The sequence below is a fragment of the Eubalaena glacialis genome, chromosome 18, assembly GCF_028564815.1.
Source record: "Eubalaena glacialis isolate mEubGla1 chromosome 18, mEubGla1.1.hap2.+ XY, whole genome shotgun sequence".
Lineage (NCBI taxonomy): Eukaryota > Metazoa > Chordata > Mammalia > Artiodactyla > Balaenidae > Eubalaena > Eubalaena glacialis.
The window spans coordinates 17,943,414-17,966,919 of record NC_083733.1 but is presented as its reverse complement, the minus strand read 5'-3'; the positions used below and the strand labels follow the sequence as shown (position 1 = coordinate 17,966,919).

General features: G+C 41.1%; 1 protein-coding gene across 2 annotated transcripts in view; it reads left to right on the top strand.

Annotated features, from left to right (window-relative positions):
- Window positions 1-23,506, top strand: part of UTP4 (UTP4 small subunit processome component) — a 34,177-nt gene extending 10,671 nt beyond the window's left edge. For both annotated transcript variants that reach the window (XM_061172640.1, XM_061172641.1), the window contains exons 4-17: window positions 61-145; window positions 1,789-1,878; window positions 4,825-5,036; window positions 10,246-10,417; window positions 10,529-10,620; window positions 12,177-12,273; window positions 13,053-13,117; window positions 14,544-14,666; window positions 15,062-15,218; window positions 17,119-17,225; window positions 18,246-18,341; window positions 20,649-20,834; window positions 22,316-22,426; window positions 23,309-23,506. In XM_061172640.1, coding sequence (XP_061028623.1) covers window positions 61-145; window positions 1,789-1,878; window positions 4,825-5,036; window positions 10,246-10,417; window positions 10,529-10,620; window positions 12,177-12,273; window positions 13,053-13,117; window positions 14,544-14,666; window positions 15,062-15,218; window positions 17,119-17,225; window positions 18,246-18,341; window positions 20,649-20,834; window positions 22,316-22,426; window positions 23,309-23,425 — 1,710 coding nt within the window. In that variant the 3' untranslated portion in view covers window positions 23,426-23,506. The remainder of the gene's footprint in view (window positions 1-60; window positions 146-1,788; window positions 1,879-4,824; window positions 5,037-10,245; window positions 10,418-10,528; window positions 10,621-12,176; window positions 12,274-13,052; window positions 13,118-14,543; window positions 14,667-15,061; window positions 15,219-17,118; window positions 17,226-18,245; window positions 18,342-20,648; window positions 20,835-22,315; window positions 22,427-23,308) is intronic.

Genomic DNA, 23,506 nt, shown 5'->3' with positions numbered 1-23,506 from the left:
ATATATATATTTAGTTCTACAAAATGCTTTCTTTATTTTCTACCCCCTTTTCCATAATAGGTTGGCTGCGAAGATGGATCTGTGAAACTATTTCAGATCACCCCAGACAAAATCCAGTTTGAAAGAAATTTTGATCGTCAGAAAAGTAAGGGTTATTTGTGGTGGAGCAGTGAGTAGTCTTAACAAGAAGTTATATTTCTGTGCCACTGGGGATGGGATATTTTCCCATGGGTCCAGGTAATATTTTATCTATATGCTAACTTTCTGTGAGTGCAGCGTATGTGCTAGGTGCTATCCTTAGCTCAGGTCCTCTCCGTTGTGTAGCATAGCTACGATTGCCTGGTTAAGTAATAATACAGGAAACTAGCAATCCAAAATAGGAAAGCGAGTGTTTCTGTGTAAATCAATTTGTTAGTTCTCACTTATTTTTGTGAAGTTTTAACAAATGTGCATAAAGTCTCAAAACTCGGATTTTTCTTTAGGAGCTGTGGTTCTCAGTTCTACTCGTACATTCAAGTTGAATGGGGGAATTTTATAAACAATTGCCCCTGTTCCACCTGGACTGACTGACACTGACATCCAGAACAGAGGCTGGCAAACTATTTCTGTGAAGACACCAGCTAGTAAATATTGTAGGCTTTGCAGGCCATATAAGTCTCTGCCAACTCTTGTCATTATAGCACCACAGTCGCCCTAGGTAATACGTAACAAATGCGCATGATTGTGCTCTGGTAAAACTTCATTTACAAAAACAGGTGGTGACCCCGATTTGGCCTTTGGGCCATAGTTTGCTGACTCCTTTTCTATTATCCACTTTTTTTTTTTTTAACATATTTATTGGAATATAATTGCTTTACAATGGTGTGTTAGTTTCTGTTTTATAACAAAGTGAATCTGCTATACATATACATATATCCCTATATCTCCTCCCTCTTGCGTGTCCCTCCCACCCTCCCTATCCCACCCTGACTCCTTTTCTAGAGAGTAGTGTCTGATGTGTTCTCTGTATCCAATAGTAATATTTATCCTCTGCTAATCAGATCCCTGTATTGTTTGTTTTTAATATCTCCTGGGTGTTCTTTTTTTAATTACAAAGGTGATATAATGCTTGGTAAAAATTTCATGCATTTAGCCAAGTGTGAAAGAGAAAATAAGTGTCTCATTTCACTCTGTAGGCAACATTTTGGAACTAATCTAGACTTTTTTGTATATTCAGATAGACACATACATTCACAGGAGTGCTTGCACTTGTTTTTCAGCTTACTTTTTCATTTGATGTATCACAGACATCTTTCTGTGTCAGTCATGCCAGTCTGCATGGCATTTCATTTTATGGTGTTCCATAATTTATTTAACCAAACTCCTATTGATGGATATTAATTTTGTTTTTACTACTATAGCCAGTGCTGTAATGAACATTCTTATATACACTTGGGCATTCCTGTAAATATTTCTTTTTTGTTAAATTCCCAGTGCAATTACCATGCCAAATTTGCACGTTTAAATTTTGTTAGGTTACTACCAGATCACCTTCAAAAGGTTGTGCTTATCTATACTCCCATCAACCATTTATCCATTATTAAAAGTAAGTATCAAATATGTCATCGTGGGTCCCAGGGCAAAGTTGTCCCTCACCTGTTATAAAACAGTCCTTTGCAAGAGTGCAGTAAATGAGCTTTAAGACTATAGAATGCTAGCCGTGTAGATCTTTGTGGAAGGAGAACTCAGTTACCCTTTGCTGTATATTTATGTGTATGTCACTTTCTCTTTTGTTGTACAACTCCCAAGGTCGAATCCTGAGCCTCAGCTGGCATCCCGCTGGTACCCACATTGCAGCTGGCTCCATAGACTACATTAGTGTGTTTGATGTCAAATCAGGTGACTGTTTTCTCAGTTCATTTGGGGTGTGGGTCTTGTTTGTCAGAGTCACATTTCTGGGTTTCCAGAAGCTTGTGACCTTATGCTTTCATGAACCTTCTGAGATGCCACCATGAATTTCACTTCTTTGTTGGATTACTACTGCTGCTTTTAGGGGAATCTTGGTTCTTCAATGGAATACAGTATTTTTCATCATAAGAATTCACACTAAAATTTGCCCTCAACCGGTGAGACATTTACTATGAGCAATCAGTAGAATACCTATTTATATATACCAGTTCTTTGTAAAAGTGGGTGTCTGTATTTAAGGAACGTAAGATCTTGGTAACATAGTTGGTGAGACTTGAGATCAGAAAGCTAGAGAACAACGTGCTTCCTCTGTCCTTGGCCTAGAGAATTGGCTGATGGATTCCTTCAGTGAGGAGACTGACTTCAACTTGTTAGGTGGCTGTGTCTGTACTCCCCGCTAAAATGAGAGGTAACGCAGGGCAGGCATATTGCCTTTTTCTTTTTCCTTAGTGCTTGAGCAAGTTTTTTATTATCAGTTATATATGCATATAGTCAAAGAATTCCTTAAGTCTTGTTACAAAAAAGCAGTAGTCCCCCTATATCCCTTCTCCCACTCCTCAAAGGCAGCCACCTGCAACTCTTAGCTAATTGTTTTGGTATTTATCTTTATGCTATACATAGTACGCTTAAAATGCTTTATTTTATTTTTTTCAGTTTTAGCCCATTATTTATTGACTTCCACTATTTAACCCTCTTTCTCTGCCCTTTGCCACATGTAGCAGTATTTCCTCCTGATCCTCCCAGTATGGTTATGTTCTAACTTTGTTCAGATTAGCAGTTGATGTTTTTATTCTTAGACTATATAGATACAACTTGCATAGTAAATTTCTTTTCCTTTCCTGTATGCTTTTTGTTAATGCTGAGTGTCTGTCTCTGTCTCTCGTGTGTGTGTGTGTGTGTGTGTGTGTGTGTGTGTGTGTGATATATATATATATATCTCTCTCTCACTAATTCATCTCCACATTCTTCCAGTTGTATGATTTAGGTTCAGCTACATCTGGGTTTTTTTCCTGTTTTTTGTTTGTTGGTTTGTTTGTTTTGGCCACGCTGCGCAGCTTGTGGGATCTTAGTTCCCCCACCAGGAATTGAACCTGGGCCCCTGCAGTGAAAGCGCCAAGTCCTAACCACTGGATCGCCAGGGAATTCCCACGTCTGGTTTTCTTTCTATCACTTTTATCTCCTTGAAGGATTCTCTCCCAGAGCCTTCTGCCCTGCTCCAGCTTAGTGGAGCCAGTTTCTGGGCCTACTGCACAGCTCTGAGATCTTGAACTCTGGTTTTTCAACCATTCTGGAGATCCCCTTTGCTTTTTTCTCCAGTAGAGTTCCCTGTTGCCAAGTCATTCTCTTTCTTAGTTTATCACTTTGATGGATCCTGAGAAAGGGTGTCTGAGAAAGAATTCTAGGTTAGAAATTATTTTTCCATAGAATTTTGAAGCCGTGGTTCCATTGTCGTCCAGCTTCTAGTATTGTTATGGACTCTGATGGCTTTCTGAGGGTAGATCCTTTATGTGGGTTTTTGTGGTTGGTTTTTCCTGGGAGCTTTTAAGATCTTCCCTTTATCTTTACTGTTCTGAAATGTAATAATTATGTTTCTTGTTGTGTGGATCTGTTAACATCAATTGTATTGGACAACTTGGTAGGTTCCTTTAATCCAAAAACCCATGTTTTTCATTTCTGAGGAAAATTCTTATAATTATTTTGTAAAGGAGTTTCTTTCCATTTTCTCCTTTCTGGAATTTTGTTACTGGAACGTTGGCTCTTCTAATTTTCTTTCTTTCTTTTTTTCTTTTTCCCCCTTGTTATTTTTCATCTCTAACTTCTTACTCTGCTTCCTGGGAGAGTTTGTCATTTTTATCTTTCAGTCCTTTTATTGAGGTTCTCATTTCTGCCATTCATTTCCAGAGTTCTTTTTTGTTTCCTGAATGTTCTTTTTTACAGCATTCTCTTTTTGTTTCATTATACAGTATACTAACTCTTCTCCAAGACTATTCATGGTAATATTTGTGAAGTGTTCTTCGCCCTGGCTTTTTCCCACCTTGTTGTTCATTTTTTTCTGGTCGTATGTTGGGCCTCTGCCTTTCATCTTGAGGCTTTCCTCCCGTGTCTGGAGGTTCCTCTTATCACCACACGAGTGGCGCTGATCACATCTGAGCTTCACTGAGGAGTGGTCTGGCTGGACTGTTAGTTTGGGGATGCTCTCAAGACAGGCTCTTTAGATCTTTTCTCTTGTGCTGGTCATATTTCTCAGAAATGTTTTTTGTTCTCCTGCCTGGTGATAACAAGCCCAGCCATCAGCATTCTAAGAAGAAAGCTGGTGTTCTCAATACAGAGTTATAACATTTCACTTAATCTGTGTTCCATGCGTCACCTCTGTTTCCAGACTATCTGGAGTCACCAGTTTCTGAGTCTTCTGAGGATTCCATGGTATAAATCAGGTGGTTTCTTGGCTTTTCCTACTGCTGATTTGGACTAAGTTTTAGGGTTCTACTAAGTCGGTTACTACTCCGTGTCTGCTTTCCAGTTCCCCAAATTTTGGCACTATTGTCTTCTCTCCCTTTCTCATGGGGATTTGGAAGGGAGCAGAGTGTAATGTGTGTGTGCAGTTGGCTGCTTTTCAGTGAAGCCTCAAATGTCTCGTTTCCATTTCACCTCCCCACCAAAAATTCCTTTTGTCTGCACCCCCCCCCCCCATCGCTGCCCTCCTTCTTCAGGGAACTATTTTGGTGTTCCAAAACTGAGTTCACCATAACCACTATTTACTGGCTCTCTGTGGTCTGTGCTCAGGCAGCTGACTTACCAGATGCCTACCACAGGCAGCTTCTGAAGACTGAGGAGAAATAAGTGCCATTCACGTGAGGGCTTTGCTTTCTTTTTCAGGGAGCGCTATTCATAAGATGCTTGTGGATAGGCAGTACATGGGTGTGTCTAAGCGGAAGTGTATCATATGGGGCGTGGCCTTCCTGTCCGATGGCACCATCATAAGTGTGGACTCTGCTGGGAAGGTGCAGTTCTGGGACTCAGCTACCGGGACGCTTGTGAAGAATCATCTCATCGCAAATGCTGACGTGCAGTCCATTGCCATATCTGATGTGAGTATAGTCCCTTTTTGAGCAGTTCCTGTACACCCTGGGGCATGAGTAGAGAAGGCCGTGTCAGTGGTGTGCCACAGACACTGTTCCCTAATCCTGAATGTTGTAGTGGAGGAAGATTGAGTTTAGGACAATGCATCTGAAAACCCACACAATTTTCCTGAACACTTATTCTCCAACAGTTAGTTAGAGAATATTCTCTAAACGATTAGTTAGCAGAGAGGTTTTCTTCAGACACTCCCTGTCCCCAGTTAACCCCGTCTGATTGTAGATAGGGCACAAGTACTCTAGAAGAATCTTGAGAAGTGCTATTTCCTCTCTCTGCCTGACTGCTCTGCTTCCTATCTTGGAACATTAGAAGGTAATTTTATAGTGATTTCGAAAATACTGATTTTTCTCCTATTTGTATAGGAGTTAAAGCAGATTTGTATTGAACATGTGTGCCTCTTGCCATCTTGTAACATGAATTCTTAATCAGAAACCTTTGGATATTTTAGCAGTGAGGCACAGGAAGTGATTTTGAGGTTTTTTGTTTTTTTTTTTAATGTTTATTGGAGTATAGTTGATTTACAATGTTGTGTTAGTTTCTGCTGTACAACAAAGTGAATCAGTTATACATACACATATATCCATTCTTTTTTAGATTCTTTTCCCATATAAGTCATTACAGAGTATTGAGTAGAGTTCCCTATGCTATACACTAGGTCCTTATTAGTTATCTGTTTTATATATAGTAGTGTGTTTACGTCAATCCCAATCTCCCAATTTATCATCCCCACCCCCGCTCCTCTCCCCACCCTGTAACCATAAATTTGTTTTCTACATCTGCGACTTTGTTTTTGTTTTGTAAATAAGTTCATTTGTACCATTTTTTTAGATTCCACATGTAAGCGATATTATATGATATTTGTCTCTCTGTCTGAGCTTTGAGGTTTGTTGGCTAGATCTGTTATCTTTACGTAATTAGTTTGAGTGTTATTTTCTTACTTAAGTGTGTCTAGTGTAGAGATCACTCCTGCTCGCTTTTCTTGCCTGTAGAATGTTCCTATCCCATTTCCACAGTTTTTCCATGAGAACAATTTGTTAGTGCTAAAGCCCTATAAAACATGTAGATGTCACATATAAACTATAATAGAAGTCAAGGTTTAAATGAGTGGGAGGAATTCTCCTTTTAAAATAGAGTTTTGATCCAAAGTGGTTGTAATTATTAGACAGTAAGACTTAATTATTAAATTTAGTACTATTTAAAGTGTAATTATTTAAGGATTATGCACCTGTTCAAAGACCAAAGAAGATGTATATTTATTACTATGGAACAATTTCCAGGATATATTGGTAAGGGGAAAAAGCAGAACAGTATTACAGTGTATAATATAGTATATAATAGTGTATTAAGGAAAGGTAGAGCAGATTTATATATTAGATATTTACATATGAGATATTCTAGGACTTCTCTGGCGGTCCAGTGGTTAAGACTCAGCGCTTCCATTGCAGGGGACATGGGTTCAATCCCTGGTCAAGGAACTAAGATCCTGCATGCTGCGCGGCATGGCTAAAAAAAAAGAGAAAAGAAAAGAAACATATTCTATGTGTATACAGTTTTGCTAGTATATACATAGAATATCTCTGGAAATATTGAAAATGCAAATAATGACAGTTTCTGGAAGAAAGTTTTTGGGGGGTAGGTGGAAGACAGGTGTAACTTGTACTGCGTACCACTTTATACTGTCTGATCTTCTACCTTGTGCCTATATTACTCTATTGCATTAAGTCTTTTTTTTTTTTTTTAATTAATTTATTTATTTTTGGCTGTGTTGGGTCTTCGTTTCTGTGCGAGGGCTTTCTCCAGTTGCGGCAAGCAGGGGCCACTCTTCATCGCGGTGCGCGGGCCTCTCACTATCGCGGCCTCTCTTGTTGCGAGCACAGGCTCCAGACGCCCAGGCTCCGTAGTTGTGGCTCACGGGCCTAGTTGCTCCGCGGCATGTGGGATCTTCCCAGACCAGGACTCGAACCCGTGTCCCCTGCATTGGCAGGCAGATTCTCAACCACTGCGCCACCAGGGAAGCCCATCTATTGCATTAAGTCTTAGATACAAATGATTGTAACGTGTCATAATTTTGTTATCATGGAAAGAAGAAATACTTTTATTAAACTATGACAGAGTGGTTTTTTAAATGTAAAATTCATATTTTATAAGCACATAATATAAGCTTTTATAATATAAACTGACACAATGCTTTTTTAAACATAAAATTTATATTTTACTTATTGAAGAGCTTCTTGAGACTTAAACAGAAATTTTTTGTTATATCACTCTTACGCGTATATAAAAAGGAAAGTATGTGTGAAATAAAATGATTAGGGTATTCCTAGAACTTCTTCACGTTCAGAGTTGGACTCTGAATCACTTGAACTCAGTTATTGGGGTCCATGTTTCTCACACATGCCTCCCAGCCATCCACAGTGTTGGTAGAAGATGCTCCAATATAGTCCCAGGATTTTCTTTTAGGCTTTTGACAACTGTTCTGCAAGTTGTTTTTGTTTTGTTTTGTTTTGTTTTATTATTATTTGGCTGCATCGGGTCTTAGTTGCTGCGTGTGGGATCTTCGTCATGGCCTGCGGGATCTTTCCTTGTGGCGCGTGGAATCTTTCCTTGCAGCACACAGGCTCTTCATTGTGGCGTGCAGGCTTCTCTAGTTGTGGTGCGGGCTTCTCTCTAGTTGTGGCGCGTGGGCTCCGTTGCCCCGTGGCATGTGAGATCTTAGTTCCCCAACCAGGGATCAAACCACGTCCCCTGCATTGGAAGGTGGATTCGTAACCACTGGACCACGAGGGAAATCCGTATTCTGCAAGTTTTGATGTTCATTCTTTATCTGAAGATGTCACATAACACAGGTTGACAGATATAAATATTTTGATTTCAGAGATGTTAAGATGTGGGAAAATGTGTGCCTGAGAATCAAGGGATTGTGGTACTTTTTTTTTTTCAATTGAAACATGCAATTGTACAAATTCCAGTCCTCAGAAATGCTTATCACAAACTCTGGAGTTGGGCAGACTTGGGTTTGAATCCCAGTCATACCACTTAATAGCTACGTGTCTTCCTTGGGCAAGTTGCTTCTTTCTAAGTCTCAGTTTCTTCCTCTGTGAGAATAAGGAGGTTAGTAATACATGCTGCATGGCGTCTGAGGAAAGATTAAATGGGTTGTGCTTGTAAAGTGCTAAGTAGAGTGTCTGGCACAGCGAGTGTGCTATTGCCATTTTCACATCTCTTTTGACACCAGTCCTAATTTCAGGGCTTTTCTCCATACTCTCTTGCCAGAACAGATGGTTATATTTAGATTTCTTTTCAGTGGTTTCTCACTGACTAAAGAGTGAATTGTGGCAAACACCCAGTCCTTTGATCTTCTTAGAAGCCTTTCACCTCCATCAAGTAGGCAAGTACTGATCCCTGCAGGGAGTTGTAGGGAAAATTTGCCTTCATTTAGAGGTCAGTCCTGAGATTTTTTGTTCCGTGTGAAGCAGTCACTCTTTGATTAAGTTCGTGTGTGTGCGCGCGCGTGCGTGCACTTGTGCACCCCCCCCCCAGGTCTGGTTTTCCCTTGCTTCATTCCTGTTGCACCCCAAGAGAGCCCTTTTCTTTTGTTTGCTTTTCAGTTCTTTTATGATTCCACCTCAGGGAAAGAGAATGTGGAGTGAGAGGCCTCCCTTCCCAGTTCTTCTCTGTAGGTAGTACTTTGAGCAAACAGCCACTTGAACTGTTTAGTGGAGGTGATGGAGAGAGCGTGTGAATTCCTAAGCGGCTCAGTATTTCCACTTTTGCCTTAGGCTAATGGTTTTCAAATAGTATCCTTAGAGGAGGTGAGGGAGAGGCCTGTGCCCGGAGCAAAGGCTTTGGCAGCAGATACATGTCTGTAAACTGACAGACAGGTAAACTCTTGAAATTCCAGTTTCCTTATCTGTGTAAAGGGCTATTAAATGATGATTGGGGGGAAAAAGGGTAACATCATAACTCATCCAAACATGAAATGGAAGTATGTCAGAGATTTTCTGTAACTCATTAACTAATGAGGGAACCAGTAAGTTACAAGCAGTTCTAAGGGAGAAATCAAAGAACACAGTTATGTAAGGCCATCAGGAATGCTGAAATGATTTACAAATTGTTGCAGGACTCAGTGTCCACAGGACAATCATCAGCTGCATTCTACCAAGCAAAATTCTTTTGCATCTCTATGCAAGAGAATCTTTTGCATCACTCTCAGTGTTTTTACAATTTATGGAGTTGTAAAGTAGCTCTAGGACAATCAAAGGGCTCACCAGACAAGGACACCAGTACTTGTTATGCTCATTTCAGTCTTTTATAGTTTCTCCTGATAGGACAGATGATACTTAACCTTGCAGGTTATTGAAGGATTAGAGATGATATGACATACAACATTCCTAGCACAGTCAGTGTGTAGTTGATGGCAGCTACATGCTCACATGTGTTCAGACATCTCACTTTTCTTGACTGGCTCACCTACTCTTTACACTGTTTGATTGGTTAACTACTGATCCAGGTTTCTGATTTTTCTCACTACCCTATCAAGCCTCCTGTTTTGTTTTCTTACTCAAAGTTATGTGCATTTTTAAAAACGAGTTAAAATGAAAATGGTTTTGAGATTATAGAGGAATTTTAAAAAGTAGCTGTAGACACAGTGAGACCTTTTAAAACTAACAGAAATCCTCGTGCTCAACATGCTGACAAGAGAGAGCCTTAAACTGGGGACCAGGGAACCTGCATCTTTGTGATACTGATCAGGCCACTTCCCCTCCTCAGCCCACCCTCTCTTCATCTCTAAGAAGAGGACAGTGAATTTTAGGGTTTTCTAAGCTTCAGTCTTTTGACTGCCAGTTTTGCGACCCCTCCCCTTTCCCCAATATTGTCGCTATTCTAATGAGGTCTGGTTTGCATTATATGAAAGCACGCTAACAGTTTGAAGTACTTACTGTTAATTTTGTCAGTAGGGGGCGCTTTGTTACCTATGCGCGAACTTGCTCCCCTGATGGAATTGTTAGCTTCTGGAGGAAAAAGACCCCTGCAACCTCCCTTCCAATTCTGGGCATAGGTTTTCCCCCTAAGCTGCCCAGACAGAAAACCTCGGGGAATATTTTTAAAACTGGGCCCTGTTTTGCTCAAATGTACCTCCCTAATGATTTACTTTCTCAGCAAGAAGACAGTTTCGTGGTGGGCACAGCCGAGGGGACAGTGTTCCATTTTCAGCTGGTCTCTGTGACTTCCAACAGCAGTGAGAAGCAGTGGGTGCGGACAAAGCCATTTCAGCATCACACTCACGACGTGCGAGCCGTGGCCCACAGCCCCATAGCACTGATATCTGGAGGTGGGTTTCAGTCTTGGCCGGGGCTGCTTCATTACTCTGCCCAGCTCTGGTTATTTTCATGTGGCACTTTTTCTAATTCCGATATTTTTTCTCCCCTCCCTCCCGCTCCAGGCACAGACACCCACTTAGTCATTCGTCCTCTCATGGAGAAGGTGGAGGTAAAGAATTACGATGCTGCTCTCCGAAAAATCACTTTTCCCCATGTAAGTATCATCCTCTAATGCCCACCACGCCCTCATCTCCCGGTCTGCCTGTCCCATAAGACAGCACAGCTCACTCTTCTCGGGCAGATCTGTTGGCCTTCTGTAGTTACCTTCTTCTTCTTTCTTCCTTCTCTTTCTAAGGCAAGCCTCTGGCAAAGATATTTACAGGGGCCAAGCGATTTACAGCAGCATTCCTAGTTCAATTTCTGGGGAAATCATTCCCTTTTCCCAGTAGGTGTGGTTTATGGGGATTTTGTTTGTTTGTTTGTTTTTAATTTTTTAAAATAAATTTATTTATTTTTGGCTGCATTGGGTCTTCGTTGCTGCGCACAGGCTTTCTCTAGTTGTGGCGAGCAGGGGCTACTCTTTGTTGCGGTGCGCGGGCTTATCATTGTGGCGGCTTCTCTTGTCGCAGAGCACGGGCTCCAGGTGCGCGGGCTTCAGTAGTTGTGGCACGTGGGCTCAGTAGTTGTGGCTCATGGGCTTAGTTGCTCCACGGCATGTGGAATCTTCCCGGACCAGGGCTTGAACCCGTGTCCCCTGCATTGGCAGGCGGATTCTCAACCACGGTACCACCAGGGAAGCCCAAGGCTGGACTTTTTATTATTCTGGGTGGGAGCAGGAGAATCCAGGCTTCCAGTGTTCCTTCTAGGTAAATCAGTCATCTTTCCAGGCTAGAAACTCTTCTTCCCACTACCTGCTTCTACATTCCATTCAGCCAGTAAACCTTACTGTGTCTACCTCCTCGTTCTCTCTTGAATCTAGCCATTTCTCTTTGTCTACACTGCCATTAGCCTAGTTGGGGTCAGTGTCTTTTCTCTGGATTTCTTTACAGTAGTTTGTTAACAATCTCCTTTTATTTAGATTTGTGTCATTCCAGCCTGTTCTCCATTGATCCGTTCAAAAAGCAACTTTGTTCATCCCTCCATGCTTAAATGCCTTTGTTGGTCCTTGTTGTCCTCAGCGTAAAGACCTAATTCCTTAGCATGGCTTATGAAACCTGTCTTGATCCAGAGAAGACAGCCTCTTCCCTCACCTCTGCTCTCACGCACTGGCAGTACCCCCACCCCCATCTGCACTCAGTCTGGCAGTTCTGAAAGACTCCTTTTTATTCCCTCTAACGCTGTCTTCCCTTTGAGCTATTTCCCGTGCCATCCCTCTGCTTGGAACGTCCTGCCCTACGTTCTTCGCCTGAGGACTCTTTACCAGTGAGCCTCATCTGGGCGCCTGTCTTTACTGCCATGAGGCCTTTCTACTTTTTTTCATTACGTACTGTGCTTAGCCATGTTAAAATTCTTTGCACACTTAATGTAATTGCCTGTTTAATTTTATGTCAGCCCTTTAAACTATAAGGTTGAGAGCAGTAGCTAGGTTTTTATTTACCACTATGTTTTTAGATCCTAGGACAGTGCCTGGCGAATGGTAATACTTAGGAAATATTTATCAAGTAAATGGATTTTAACGGTAAAAAGTGTTCTGAGATGTTGCTGCTGTATCCAGTACTGAGGCAATAGATGACTCCGGCTTATTTATGTCTTTTTGATTCTTGGATACAGCGACGTCTCGTTTCCTGTGCAAAAAAGAAGCAGCTTCTCCTCTTCCAGTTTGCTCATCACTTGGAACTTTGGCGACTGGGATCCACAGTTGCAACAGGTAAGATGGGAGAAAGTTTTTTTCCAATAAGAAAACTGGAGATAGAAGCCAGAAATGGCAGTTGAAATTCTGCTTGTGGAAAAATGGAAGTAGATTTGTCTGTGTCCGTTTGAACTTATGGTTTCCCACCCACTAGATAGAGCAGAGGAGTTCCTCAGAGTGTTAAAATTGTTAGCAGGACACTGAATCATCAGTGAAAAGTTTCCAGTTCGGTATGGTGCACTGCAGGATATAGTGGTGCTGAGGGTAGTGGAATCAAAGTTCTGCCTGGCTAGACTGGGATCAAAACAGGCTGTTGAAAAATGACACGTTTTAATGTGGGGTCGTGACGGGCCTGCAGGGAAAAGAAGGTTGTGCGGATCGTACCGGGGTGACAGCCTCATGGCCTTAAGTATGACATACCTGTTTGGGTCCTGTTGTTTTATAGTAGGTTAGAGGCTTTTGCTTTAGGCTCCAAAATGAACAAATGAAGTTGAAGTCGAGGCCACACAAACTTCACTTCCATCCACCTGCATGCCTGGCTGTGGGGAGCGGCTTCAGAGAAATAGTGGTGTGCCCTAGGCTGTATCCAGGGCACCCAAGTAGAAGCTAAGGAAGTGCTCGCTGCTTTCCTCTTCGTATACATACCCCCAGAAAACTGTAAGCTTACTACGTCAGACATTTTTCTGATTTCCCAGTGGTAGAGATTTCTTTCTACCCAGGAATGACTTTTTAGAAGAAAAAATGTGTGAATAACCTTTCTTTGGGAAGAAAAATGTCAGGGATATTTCTTGTTCCAGGAAAGAATGGGGATACCCTTCCACTCTCTAAAAATGCAGATCACTTACTTCACCTCAAGACAAAGGTAAAGAAATTTAACTGTGTGTTCAGACTCTGAAATCCAGAACATTTTTCTCATTCTGAATTTTGAGGGTTTCTTAGTTGACATCATAAACTGTTTCAAATCTAAAATTATTTGGATGAAGTACTGTCAAAAGAGCTGGGTTTCCTATGATTGTAAGTCAGGCATTCAGAATTTATTGGATGAATGAATACAAGAAATTCGTTTTTCTTCTTTTGGTATTATTATGAAAATAACATGCATAGTTTTTAAAAATTCAAATAATGCGAAAGAGTATGCAGTGAAAAATGAACCTCCTTCTTAACCCCCACCCTCCCCAGAGATGATCACTGCCAATGGTTTCTTATATATTCTTCCAGAAAAAATTTTCACCCATGCGTGCATGTGTATACATCCTTTCTTTCTACAATAATGGGACTATACTATACAAACAGCTTTGTGTCTTCCTTTTTAAAAATCTTTTAATTGCACAAATATTTGTGAATACAGTCTTACTATGAAGAATTCAAACAATATTGATAATTTATATCCTTGCCCAGCTCTTTAATACTAGTCCCCTCTCCTGCAATAATTACTGTTAATTGATTAGCTGTATACCCTTCTAGATCTTTTTCTGTGTGTGAGAATATGTATGTGTGTATATATACGTACTTACATACACTCAGATGTTTTTTGAGGTTTTTTTTTTTTTTTTTTTTTTAATTTTGCTGTGTTGAGTCTTCGTTTCTATGCGAGGGCTTTCTCTAGTTGTGGCAAGCGGGGGCCACTCTTCATCGCGGTGCACGGGCCTTTCACTGTCGCGGCCTCCCTTGTTGTGGGGCACAGGCTCCAGACGCGCAGGCTCAGTAGTTGTGGCTCACGGGCCTAGTTGCTCCGCGGCATGTGGGATCTTCCCAGACCAGGGCTCGAACCCGTGTTCCCTGCATTGGCAGGCAGATTCTCAACCACTGCGCCACCAGGGAAGCCCTGAGTTTTTTGAATTACATAAATGTTACACTAAACTTTTCCAGTGTTACGCAAATTTTTTCACTTAATATCTCTTACAGGTCTTTAAAGCAGGTTGTCATTGACCAAAACAGAAAATCGGTCCCCAAGTCACTGGGCCTCCAAAGCTTCACTGCATTAAATGCCTCCCTGCTCAGGTTTCTAAAGTTAGGGTTTATTATGAAGCCACCCATGAAGTATGCGAAGGGCTGAGATAAACTCATAGGATTCAGAGACCTCTGTTCTGGGTTTTGGAAATCAAAGCCACACCGCTTAGATGTTCTACCTTTGAAATAATCATAGTGACACATAGCATATGAGTGTCAGGATTATGTGTCGGTATTTGTGGATACATTCAGAGTGGCAGGAGCTTGAGGATTCATGCTATAGTGAACCTTGTATGAAGTTTTACTTGACTATTCATCCTGCTTCCTAACGTTACCAGGGTCCTGAGAACATTATCTGCAGCTGTATCTCCCCATGTGGAAGTTGGATAGCCTATTCTACAGCTTCTCGGTTTTTTCTCTATCGTTTGAATTATGAACATGACAACATAAACCTCCAAAGGGTAAGTGATAACCCCAAGTCTGGTTGAATAAGAAGAAACCTTATAAGTGGGCGATTTTTGTGTGAAGTGGAAACGTCCTGGATATGAATCCTTGTTCAGTGAAAAGCTATTTGGAGAAACCTGTTATAAAACAGTCTCTTATTGCCATTTAAAATTATGTTTTTGGAGGATAGGGAAATGCCAGAAAGTGGCAGTAAAGGTTAGGCTTTTGAGGAGATGACAAGGGGGGTGGATAGGTTACAGTAGGCACGTCTGTGTTCCAGGCCCTTGGTTGATTGGCTTCCTTGGAGACAGGAAGCATTCATATGATTTAAGCCTGACTGTGATTATTTTTGATGGGCTCTGGGTCTAACTTCTCTCTCTCTCTCTGATTTTTTGTTACTGGTTCCCCCAAGGTTTCCAAAATGCCAGCGTTCCTTCGCTCTGCCCTTCAGATTTTGTTTTCTGAGGATTCAACGAAGCTCTTTGTGGCATCAAATCAAGGGTCTCTGCATGTTATTCGGCTGCTGGAGGGAAGCTTCAAGCACCTGCATACTTTTCAGCCTCAATCAGGTGAGAAGTAGGTAATTGGCCATGGGAGAGAGTTGTCAGTCTCGATGTTTCTTTTTTTCCATTTAAACCTCAGTTGTTGGGGGTTCACTAATGCTCTTCTCTGCCCTACAAAAATTACACTTTCGCTCACATGTTTGCGATTTAAAGTAGAAGGAGATACCTGGCAAGTGAAAACGCTCGATGAAATCTGAAGTGTTGCTCACACCTACTCTTTTCTCACTGGGTTTTTGATTCCTTATTTGGGGCCAGAGAAGTTTCATCACCCTTCTTGGAGTTTTGTTAGCAGAGCAAGAAGAAAGTTAAATCATCTGTAATCCTGACACCCAGAAATAACTACCATTATTATTTTATATATTTCCAGTAGGTGCTGGTTATGTAGGTATTTTATGGACATGTTAATCTTTTTGGTTGTTTGTTTTTATAATGATGAGCTTATACATACAGTTTCATTACCTGTCCTAATGCTTATGACCACTTTTCCATATGTTTTGAGAACATGAGTATGCATGAATGAGTGACTGTGTATAGATAACTACTGGTGAGTTAACTACTAAGGACTTAGTACCCAGTACTTCCCATGGGCCTTTTTCCTTCTCCCTTTTTCTGGCTTGTAGTGACTTCACTGTTATTTAGACTCCATCAGCCTGGAAAATCAACTTTTTAAAATCAGCTTAAACTCTCACTGTTCATAAGCTGCCCCAGAAGCAAACAGGAAAAGAAACATACAAATTAGGAGTCAGATGAAGTAAACTGACAGTATTTATTGAGTACCTGTATATGGTTTTATTATAAAACTTATATTCTTTACCTTGCATTTAGCAGTCCTTTAAAATTGGGCTCTGCATTATGTATATAACTTTATTTCTTCCTCCTATCTCATCTCACTTCCCCTTCTAGTCAGGCTGGTTTCTTCACAGCCCTCAAACCTATGTATTCCTGTCCTTGTCACTTAGGTCATGCTGTTCTCCATCCTTTTCTACCCACCTCGCTCATCCTTTAGCATCTGGTTTATGTCTAGTTATAAAGATTTTTCATTGTTTGGGGTTGTTACATGCAGCACTTACTTTGGCATATAGCATCACTGTCTGATTTTTATCCCACATGGGTCTTCATGATGCCAGATTGGTTTAAAATTCTTTAATGACAAAGATGGCTCATATGTGCCCATGCTCCCTTAGTGCTAAATATACAGCTAGTAAATTAAAGATATGCCTCGGGACTTCCCTGGTGGTGCAGTGGTTAAGAATCCACTTGCCAATGCAGGGGACACAGGTTCGATCCCTGGTCCAGGAAGATCCCACATGCCGCGGAGCAACTAAGCCCGTGCACCACAACTACTGAGCCTGCACTCTAGAGCCTGCAAGCCACAACTACTGAAGCCCGCTCACCTAGAGCCCGTGCTCTGCAACAAGAGAAGCCACCGCAATGAGAAGCCCGCGCACCACAATGAAGAGTAGCCCCTGCTCGCCACAACTAGAGAAAGCCCGTGCACAGCAACCAAGACCCAACACAGCCAAAAAAAAAAAAAAAAGTTATGCCTCAAGCCTATTTGCTGTTTGTAACTTTGTATAAAAAACATCTGATAGGAAAGTAGTTTGAAACAATTAAGGTATAGATTTTGGTGGTAGCTCTTACCCTGATTCTCCATTCTCATGGTAGTTCTGAGCAGGTGCTGCTTTCTGGTTTATCTCTCTGGCTCCTCTTTCCATGAAGGATGGCTAATTAAATTAAAATAGTAAACAGTGTAGCATCTAGAACTTATCTGCAAAACTATCTAGAAATTGTCCTATGAGTAATTTAAAACCGAGGCTCTTACTGGCTTTCGCCATCATTTTTAGGTCAGGGCTGGCTGACTGTGGACACTGAATTCAGAGGCTTAACTACTGTTTTGTCCTCACAGGGACAGTGGAGTCCATGTGCCTTTTGGCAGTCAGTCCAGATGGAAATTGGCTAGCTGCGTCAGGTACCAGTGCTGGAGTCCATGTGTACAACGTGAAACAACTAAAGGTGAGCATGAGGTTTAGTAGCAGAAAACAGGAGGAAGTTAGCTCTGCAGTTATAAGACTTAAGGCACATTGATATGACCCGGAAAATTGCTGGACTTTTTTTTAACCAAAAATTTTTCCTGTTTTACTTGTTTGGAACCCAAAAGCTATAATCTAACATTAAAATCAGTCAATGGGAACAGTGAAACCACTCATGCACAGAAATTTGAAATTAAGGATTTATGAGTAATGAATCTACATCTAGATTATGTCTGTATTTTGAGGAGGAAAATTCTGATTTACCTAGATGAATAGATGCAGATAGTAACAATTTCCTTTAATAGCTTGCCTTGTAATCTCAAGGTATTTTAAAATTAAACAGAAATAGGAATAGCAGGAAAACATTTTTCACTAATTAGTGATGATATTGCCATTCACAGATTGAATCACTAATGTTCCCTTACAAGTTGTCATCGTCATCTAAAAGTCAAATAAGAACTACGAAAAACTTACAATAAGCATTAAAAGTTTAGAGAACGATATCAAACTGCAGCATTTAATGGGTTTGCCTGTTACTGCATGACTTAATCTTTACTGCACTGTGGCAAAAGCCTGTACTGCTCTTTGAGCCATGCCTGGCATTTAAAGGTGGTCCTGTGTACTAGTGCACATGCCTTGTGATTGGACATAAATTTCCATGCCTAGGCATTTATTTCTTTTAAATCCAGTGTAGAGCTGTAGATTCCCTGTTCAATGACATGCTTATGAGCAATTCATACAAATATAGAGACAGCAGGGAAAGCTTTTTTCTGAGGTTCTCTGTGAATGCTGTTAGTTTTGTTGACAGTTAAACTTGCATTTTTTAAAAAATGCAATTAAAGTTTATTGTTTGGGGAAATGCCTGACGTTTACGGAACTTCCATAGAATAGAACTTTTTGAGTTCCAAGGAGCATTATTTTAAAACTACTGACCTAGACCATCCAGTCTTTCCTGAGGGAAGGAATCCTATTTTAGTTTTCTGTTTCTGTTATTTGTTCCCAGCTTCACTGCACAGTGCCTGCTTACAATTTCCCTGTGACTGCTCTGGCCATCGCCCCCAATACCAACAACCTTGTCATTGCTCATTCTGACCAGCAGGTAAGAGATCCCAGTGCTTTCTAATTCCCTCCAAATGGATAGTAACTTGGAAGCTGAGATAACGACAATTTTGGAGGAGCTTTTCTTTGATAGTACTGGACAATGTAAAGGTAGTTTTCTCTTATGTGTAGTAAAGCTTCCATGTATGGCCTGGGCACATCATAGGCCAGTAACATCCATTGGCTTGATAGGGCACAATGGAATGGTGAAACACTGAGATTCTAGAATAAAGAGGTATGAGAAGGAGGAAGAATGTTCAAGGGCTCATTTTACTGATTGTTTTTAGGCTAGCGATGAAATGGACTCAGGTGTTAGAGTGGATATGGGAGAACAGTGAAATTTCAGAAAGGGAATGTAAACAAACTATCCCCTTTAAAATCGCATCAAAAAAATAAAGTACTTAGGAATACGACTCACCAAGGCTTATATGCTGAGAACTATAAGACATTAATAAAGGAAATTGCAGATGATTCAAAGAAATGGAAAGCTATCCCCTGCTCTTGGATTGGAAGAATTAATATTGTTAAAATGGCCATACTACCCAAAGCAATCTATAGATTTAATGTGATCCCTATCAAATTACCTGTGACATTTTTCACAGAACTAGAACAAATAATCCTAAAATTTATATGGAATCATAAAAGACCCAGAATCGGGGCTTCCCTGGTGGTGCAGTGGTTGAGAATCTGCCTGCCAGTGCAGGGGACACGGGTTCGATCCCTGGTCCAGGAAGATTCCACATGCTGCAGAGCAACTAAGCCCGTGTGCCACAACTGCTGAGCCTGCGTGCCACAACTACTGAAGCCCACTTGTCTAGAGCCCATGCTCCGCAATGAGAAGCCCCCGCAATGAGAAGCCCATGCACTGCAACGAAGAGTAGCCCCCGCTCGCCGCAACTAGAGAAAGCCTGTGCGCAGCAGCAAAGACCCAACACAGCCAACAATAAATAAGTAAAATAAATAAATTTATTTTTTAAAAATAAATAAAAATTAAAAAAATAAAAGACCCAGAATTGCCAAAGCAAGCCTGAGGAAAAAGAACAAAGCAGGAGGCATAACCCTCCCAGACTTCAGACAATACTACAAAGCTACAGTAATCAAAACAGCATGGTATTGGCACAAAAACAGACATATGGATCAATGGAACAGCCTGGAGAGCCCAGAAATAAACCTACACACCTATGGTCAGTTAATCTTCAACAAAGGAGGCAAGAATATACAATGGGCAAAATTAGTTCTTTGTCTGCCACTTTTCCATACCAAGTTGTAAGGAGAATATAATTGTAAGAAGATCTTTAAAAAATCTGAGCTACAGAACATATTATGTATGAACTTGTCAATACTTATATATCCTCATCTGTAAAATGGGCTTGATAATACCTTCCTCACCGAGCTATTGGAAAGATTAAATGTGATCCAAGAAGCACATTTAAATAGACCACTAGGCAGATGATGCTTGCTACTTTGATTAGCAGTTTTTACACTCACACATGCACACACATACACGTTATATCCAGAAAATGAAATCTCTCATTTAAGTTCTTCTGTCATTAAAACTAGCGAGAAATTTTTTGGTACCTGTTTAATTAACAGAGATTGAGTTAATAATACACAGTGTGGCTAAGGAAACAGCACTTCATATATTGCATAAATTAGTATGACCGCTTTAGAGGACATTTTGGAGATATCTAAAAAAAAACTTAAATCCACATAATCTTTGATTCAGAAGTTCCAATTCTAGAAGTTCTTCCCATAGGTATATGCTTTTAGTTGTGCAAAAAGACATTGATTGAGAGATAATCATTATAGCTTTATGTGTAGTAGCCAAAGATTGCAAATACCTAAATGCTCATTAAGCAGACTAGGTAAATAAATCCTGGTACATACAAGAAGTGAGTAGATTATTACATGTTCTTCAAAAGGGGCATGAGTGATGTGTGTATACGTTGATATGGGTCAGTCTCCATGGTATAATGCTAATGAAAAATGCAACATACAGAATAATGTGTACTGTAGGCATAAAATACCTCTGAAAAGATATAAACAAGAAACAGGCTGCTTTTGTCTTGGGGAAAAGAGATATTACGATTGCAGGTGGTTTTTCACTATAAATCTTTCTGTGCTGTTTGAATTGTTTATTCTGTAATTTACCTTAAAATTTTTTTATTTAAAGAAAAAGTAGTGAAAATGCATATGGCTGAATATGATACAGTCAAGGTTTGTATAGATATTTTCTGGTTCAGGCTGACCCTTCTTTGGTCTTTCTGGGTACCTGCCTGCACTTGCTCTGTGTCATATCCTTCCTCAGGTATTTGAGTACAGCATTCCAGACAAACAGTATACACAATGGAGCCGGACCATCCAGAAGCAGGGGTTTCATCATCTTTGGCTCCAAAGGGATACTCCCATCACACATATCAGTTTTCATCCCAAGAGACCAATGCACATCCTTCTCCATGATGCGTACATGTTCTGCATCATCGACAAGTCGTTGGTGAGTTCTTCACCACTACCACCTGTGCTCTCGCTGGTTCTACTTTACTTAGGAATCTTTCCATTCTAAAAGCAAAGGAGGACAATAAATTACAGGAAGATGAATCAGAATAAAGGTTGCTAGTACATTCTTTGGAGGAGAGGAGCTTTTGTTTTGCAGATTTCCTCATTTTCCTACCCAGTCTCATGAGGCTCCCAGGGAAGGGGCAGCCCCTTGTGTACTGGTTTTTGCTGATTTGACTATTTCTCTGCTTTGCCTCTCAGCACATAAACTTAAGTAGGAAAGAGATTAGGTCCGTATTCGGCAGTGACCATAATCAGGGAATACCATTGGTTTGGCTGAATCACTTCCGCCTTTGCACCCTGGGATGACTGACATGATTTCATTAAAGGAGATACAGGCTGGGGTTTTGACCACTTGTGCCCCTTGGCTGAATATACTGAAACACTATCTGCAGGCTTGAGGGGTTGGTCTTAGTGTTTTGAAAAATGACCAGTTAGGAAAATTCCATTCTTCATGGCTGTGATTTAGGTGGGATGTGAGCATTCTTTTCCATTCTAGAGTCCAGCCTCTGCCAGCTGCAGTTTTGATTCACCCCAAATTTCGTGTTTTTTTCTGGGCAGGCAGTTTCTTTCCTAGGAGCAGTGTGAGCTGTGGCCATGCCTATAATGCACTTTGGGCTTAGATTACAGCCAATACAGTGTTTTGGTGTATCTGTGAAGGTGGGCGTAGGAGGAACACAGGGAAAGCAGCAGATGGCTCTAAAGGAGGTGTGCATGGTGATGTGTCACTGGAACTCATCTCGTCGGCCCTGCGTCCTCTGGGTGTGGGAAGCAGAGCTGGCTGACAAGTGCCTTCTGTGAGATGAGTGATACAGGAAGGGCCCCTCCCATTCGTTTGCCTCTTTATAACTCAGCCTAGATCAGCCCATATTTTTCCCCAAGCGTTGGTGATAAGTCCATCACTTCCTCATGCAGGGCAGAGCTATTTCCCAAGGAAGTCAGAGATAAAATATCACTTGCTTGGCTAGAGGCCATCTCTTGAGGTGTCAGTGACATCAGTGGGGCTGGTTTGTGTTGCATTTTTGCCTGCGGAGAAGTTCAGCCACTTGGCCAGTCTATGACCTGGTTGGGGGAGAGTCTAGAAAGCAGAGCCTTCATGGGCTGAGCTCCTACACATGCCAGTTTGTTTGTGTCTCACAAAGTGTTACTGACGAGACTGGCCAGAAGCCCCGGCTGGGCCCTTCAATCTTGCTGGCGTAGAGTACCAAGCTCTCTTTGCCACATACCCGCACCACGTACAGCAGAGCCGCAGGAGTGGCTCCAGCTTTCTTCCTGAAGTAAGAAGAGTCAGGGACGTAGTAAGTGTATAACGTGACAGTTAGAAGATTGTGTTCCCCGAAAAAATCACTATTGTCCTTTGTTCTGGAGAGACCCAATAAAAAAAATAATGATTTAAACAACACATTTTTGTCTTTTTAGCCTCTTCCAAATGACAAAACCTTACTCTACAATCCACTGCCTCCCACAAATGAATCAGATATCATCAGGAGGCGCACAGCTCATGCCTTTAAAATTTCTAAGAAATATAAGGTAATACATTTTGCGTTACGTTCTGGGTGGTTGGTTCCTTGTGATATTATCAAAATGTAATAAGTCCCACAATAGACAAGAGTGCCTTCATTTTACATGCAGAGAACCTGGTTTTGGGAAACCAGTGACCTTTCTGAGACTGTCTGTCCCTTAGGTTTGTAGTTCATTGTTCTCACCTCAGTAGATTAGAGGCAGGCACATCATCCTTCACCAAAATGAAATACATGGGTAGTGAGAAATGATGGTGGAGCTCAGTTGGGGTCTTTGTGTTAAAGCTGGCTTTTAAATTTGACTTCCAGTGGAGAATGTTCCACAAGATAAATTTCGAGCAAATGGAAGTCATTGAATTTATTAGATGTTCCTTTCTGGGCTCGGCTTTTCACTGTACTAGAACAGATATCCATTGAGCTTATGATACTACAGCTATTTGTGCCAACTCACAAGTTCCATATTCATGCTTCTCAGATCAGAGTTCCTTGGGCACCCTGGAACATTTTCTTGGGGGTCTGCAGAATTTTTTTAAGTGGGGGGGGGGTGTTGTAAATTATTCAAATAAGATTAACTTCTTGATGCATTTGTAACTTGCCATTTGTCAAGAATTTAGGCTCCAAACCCCTCTGTTAACATTGATTCCTAAGAAATTAAAGAATCGCAGATTTTCCATACAGAGAAACATGAAAAATCTTGCTGAAATCTTAAATGATGGAATTCAGTTTTAAAAGCTCCCAGCTTTTCCAGTCTTTTAAGTCCTATGGCAGGAAGGATTGTCAGAGATTTATACCCCTCCAGCTTGAACGAGGCTAACCTTTTAGCGCTAGTTAGTCTATTCAGGACTAGCCCCAGAACCTAACTCCTGGTGGAATCATTACCGTCTCTCTACAGCCTCTACTCTTCATGGATCTTTTGGATGAAAGAACACTAGTGGCGGTAGAACGGCCTCTGGATGACATCATTGCTCAGCTGCCACCACCCATCAAAAAGAAGAAATTTGGGACCTAAAACAGGGCACTGTCTGTGTCCTTTCTTGAATTGTCTAACCTGTTTTCACAAATCATGATAATAAAACAAAGTTATTCTTTA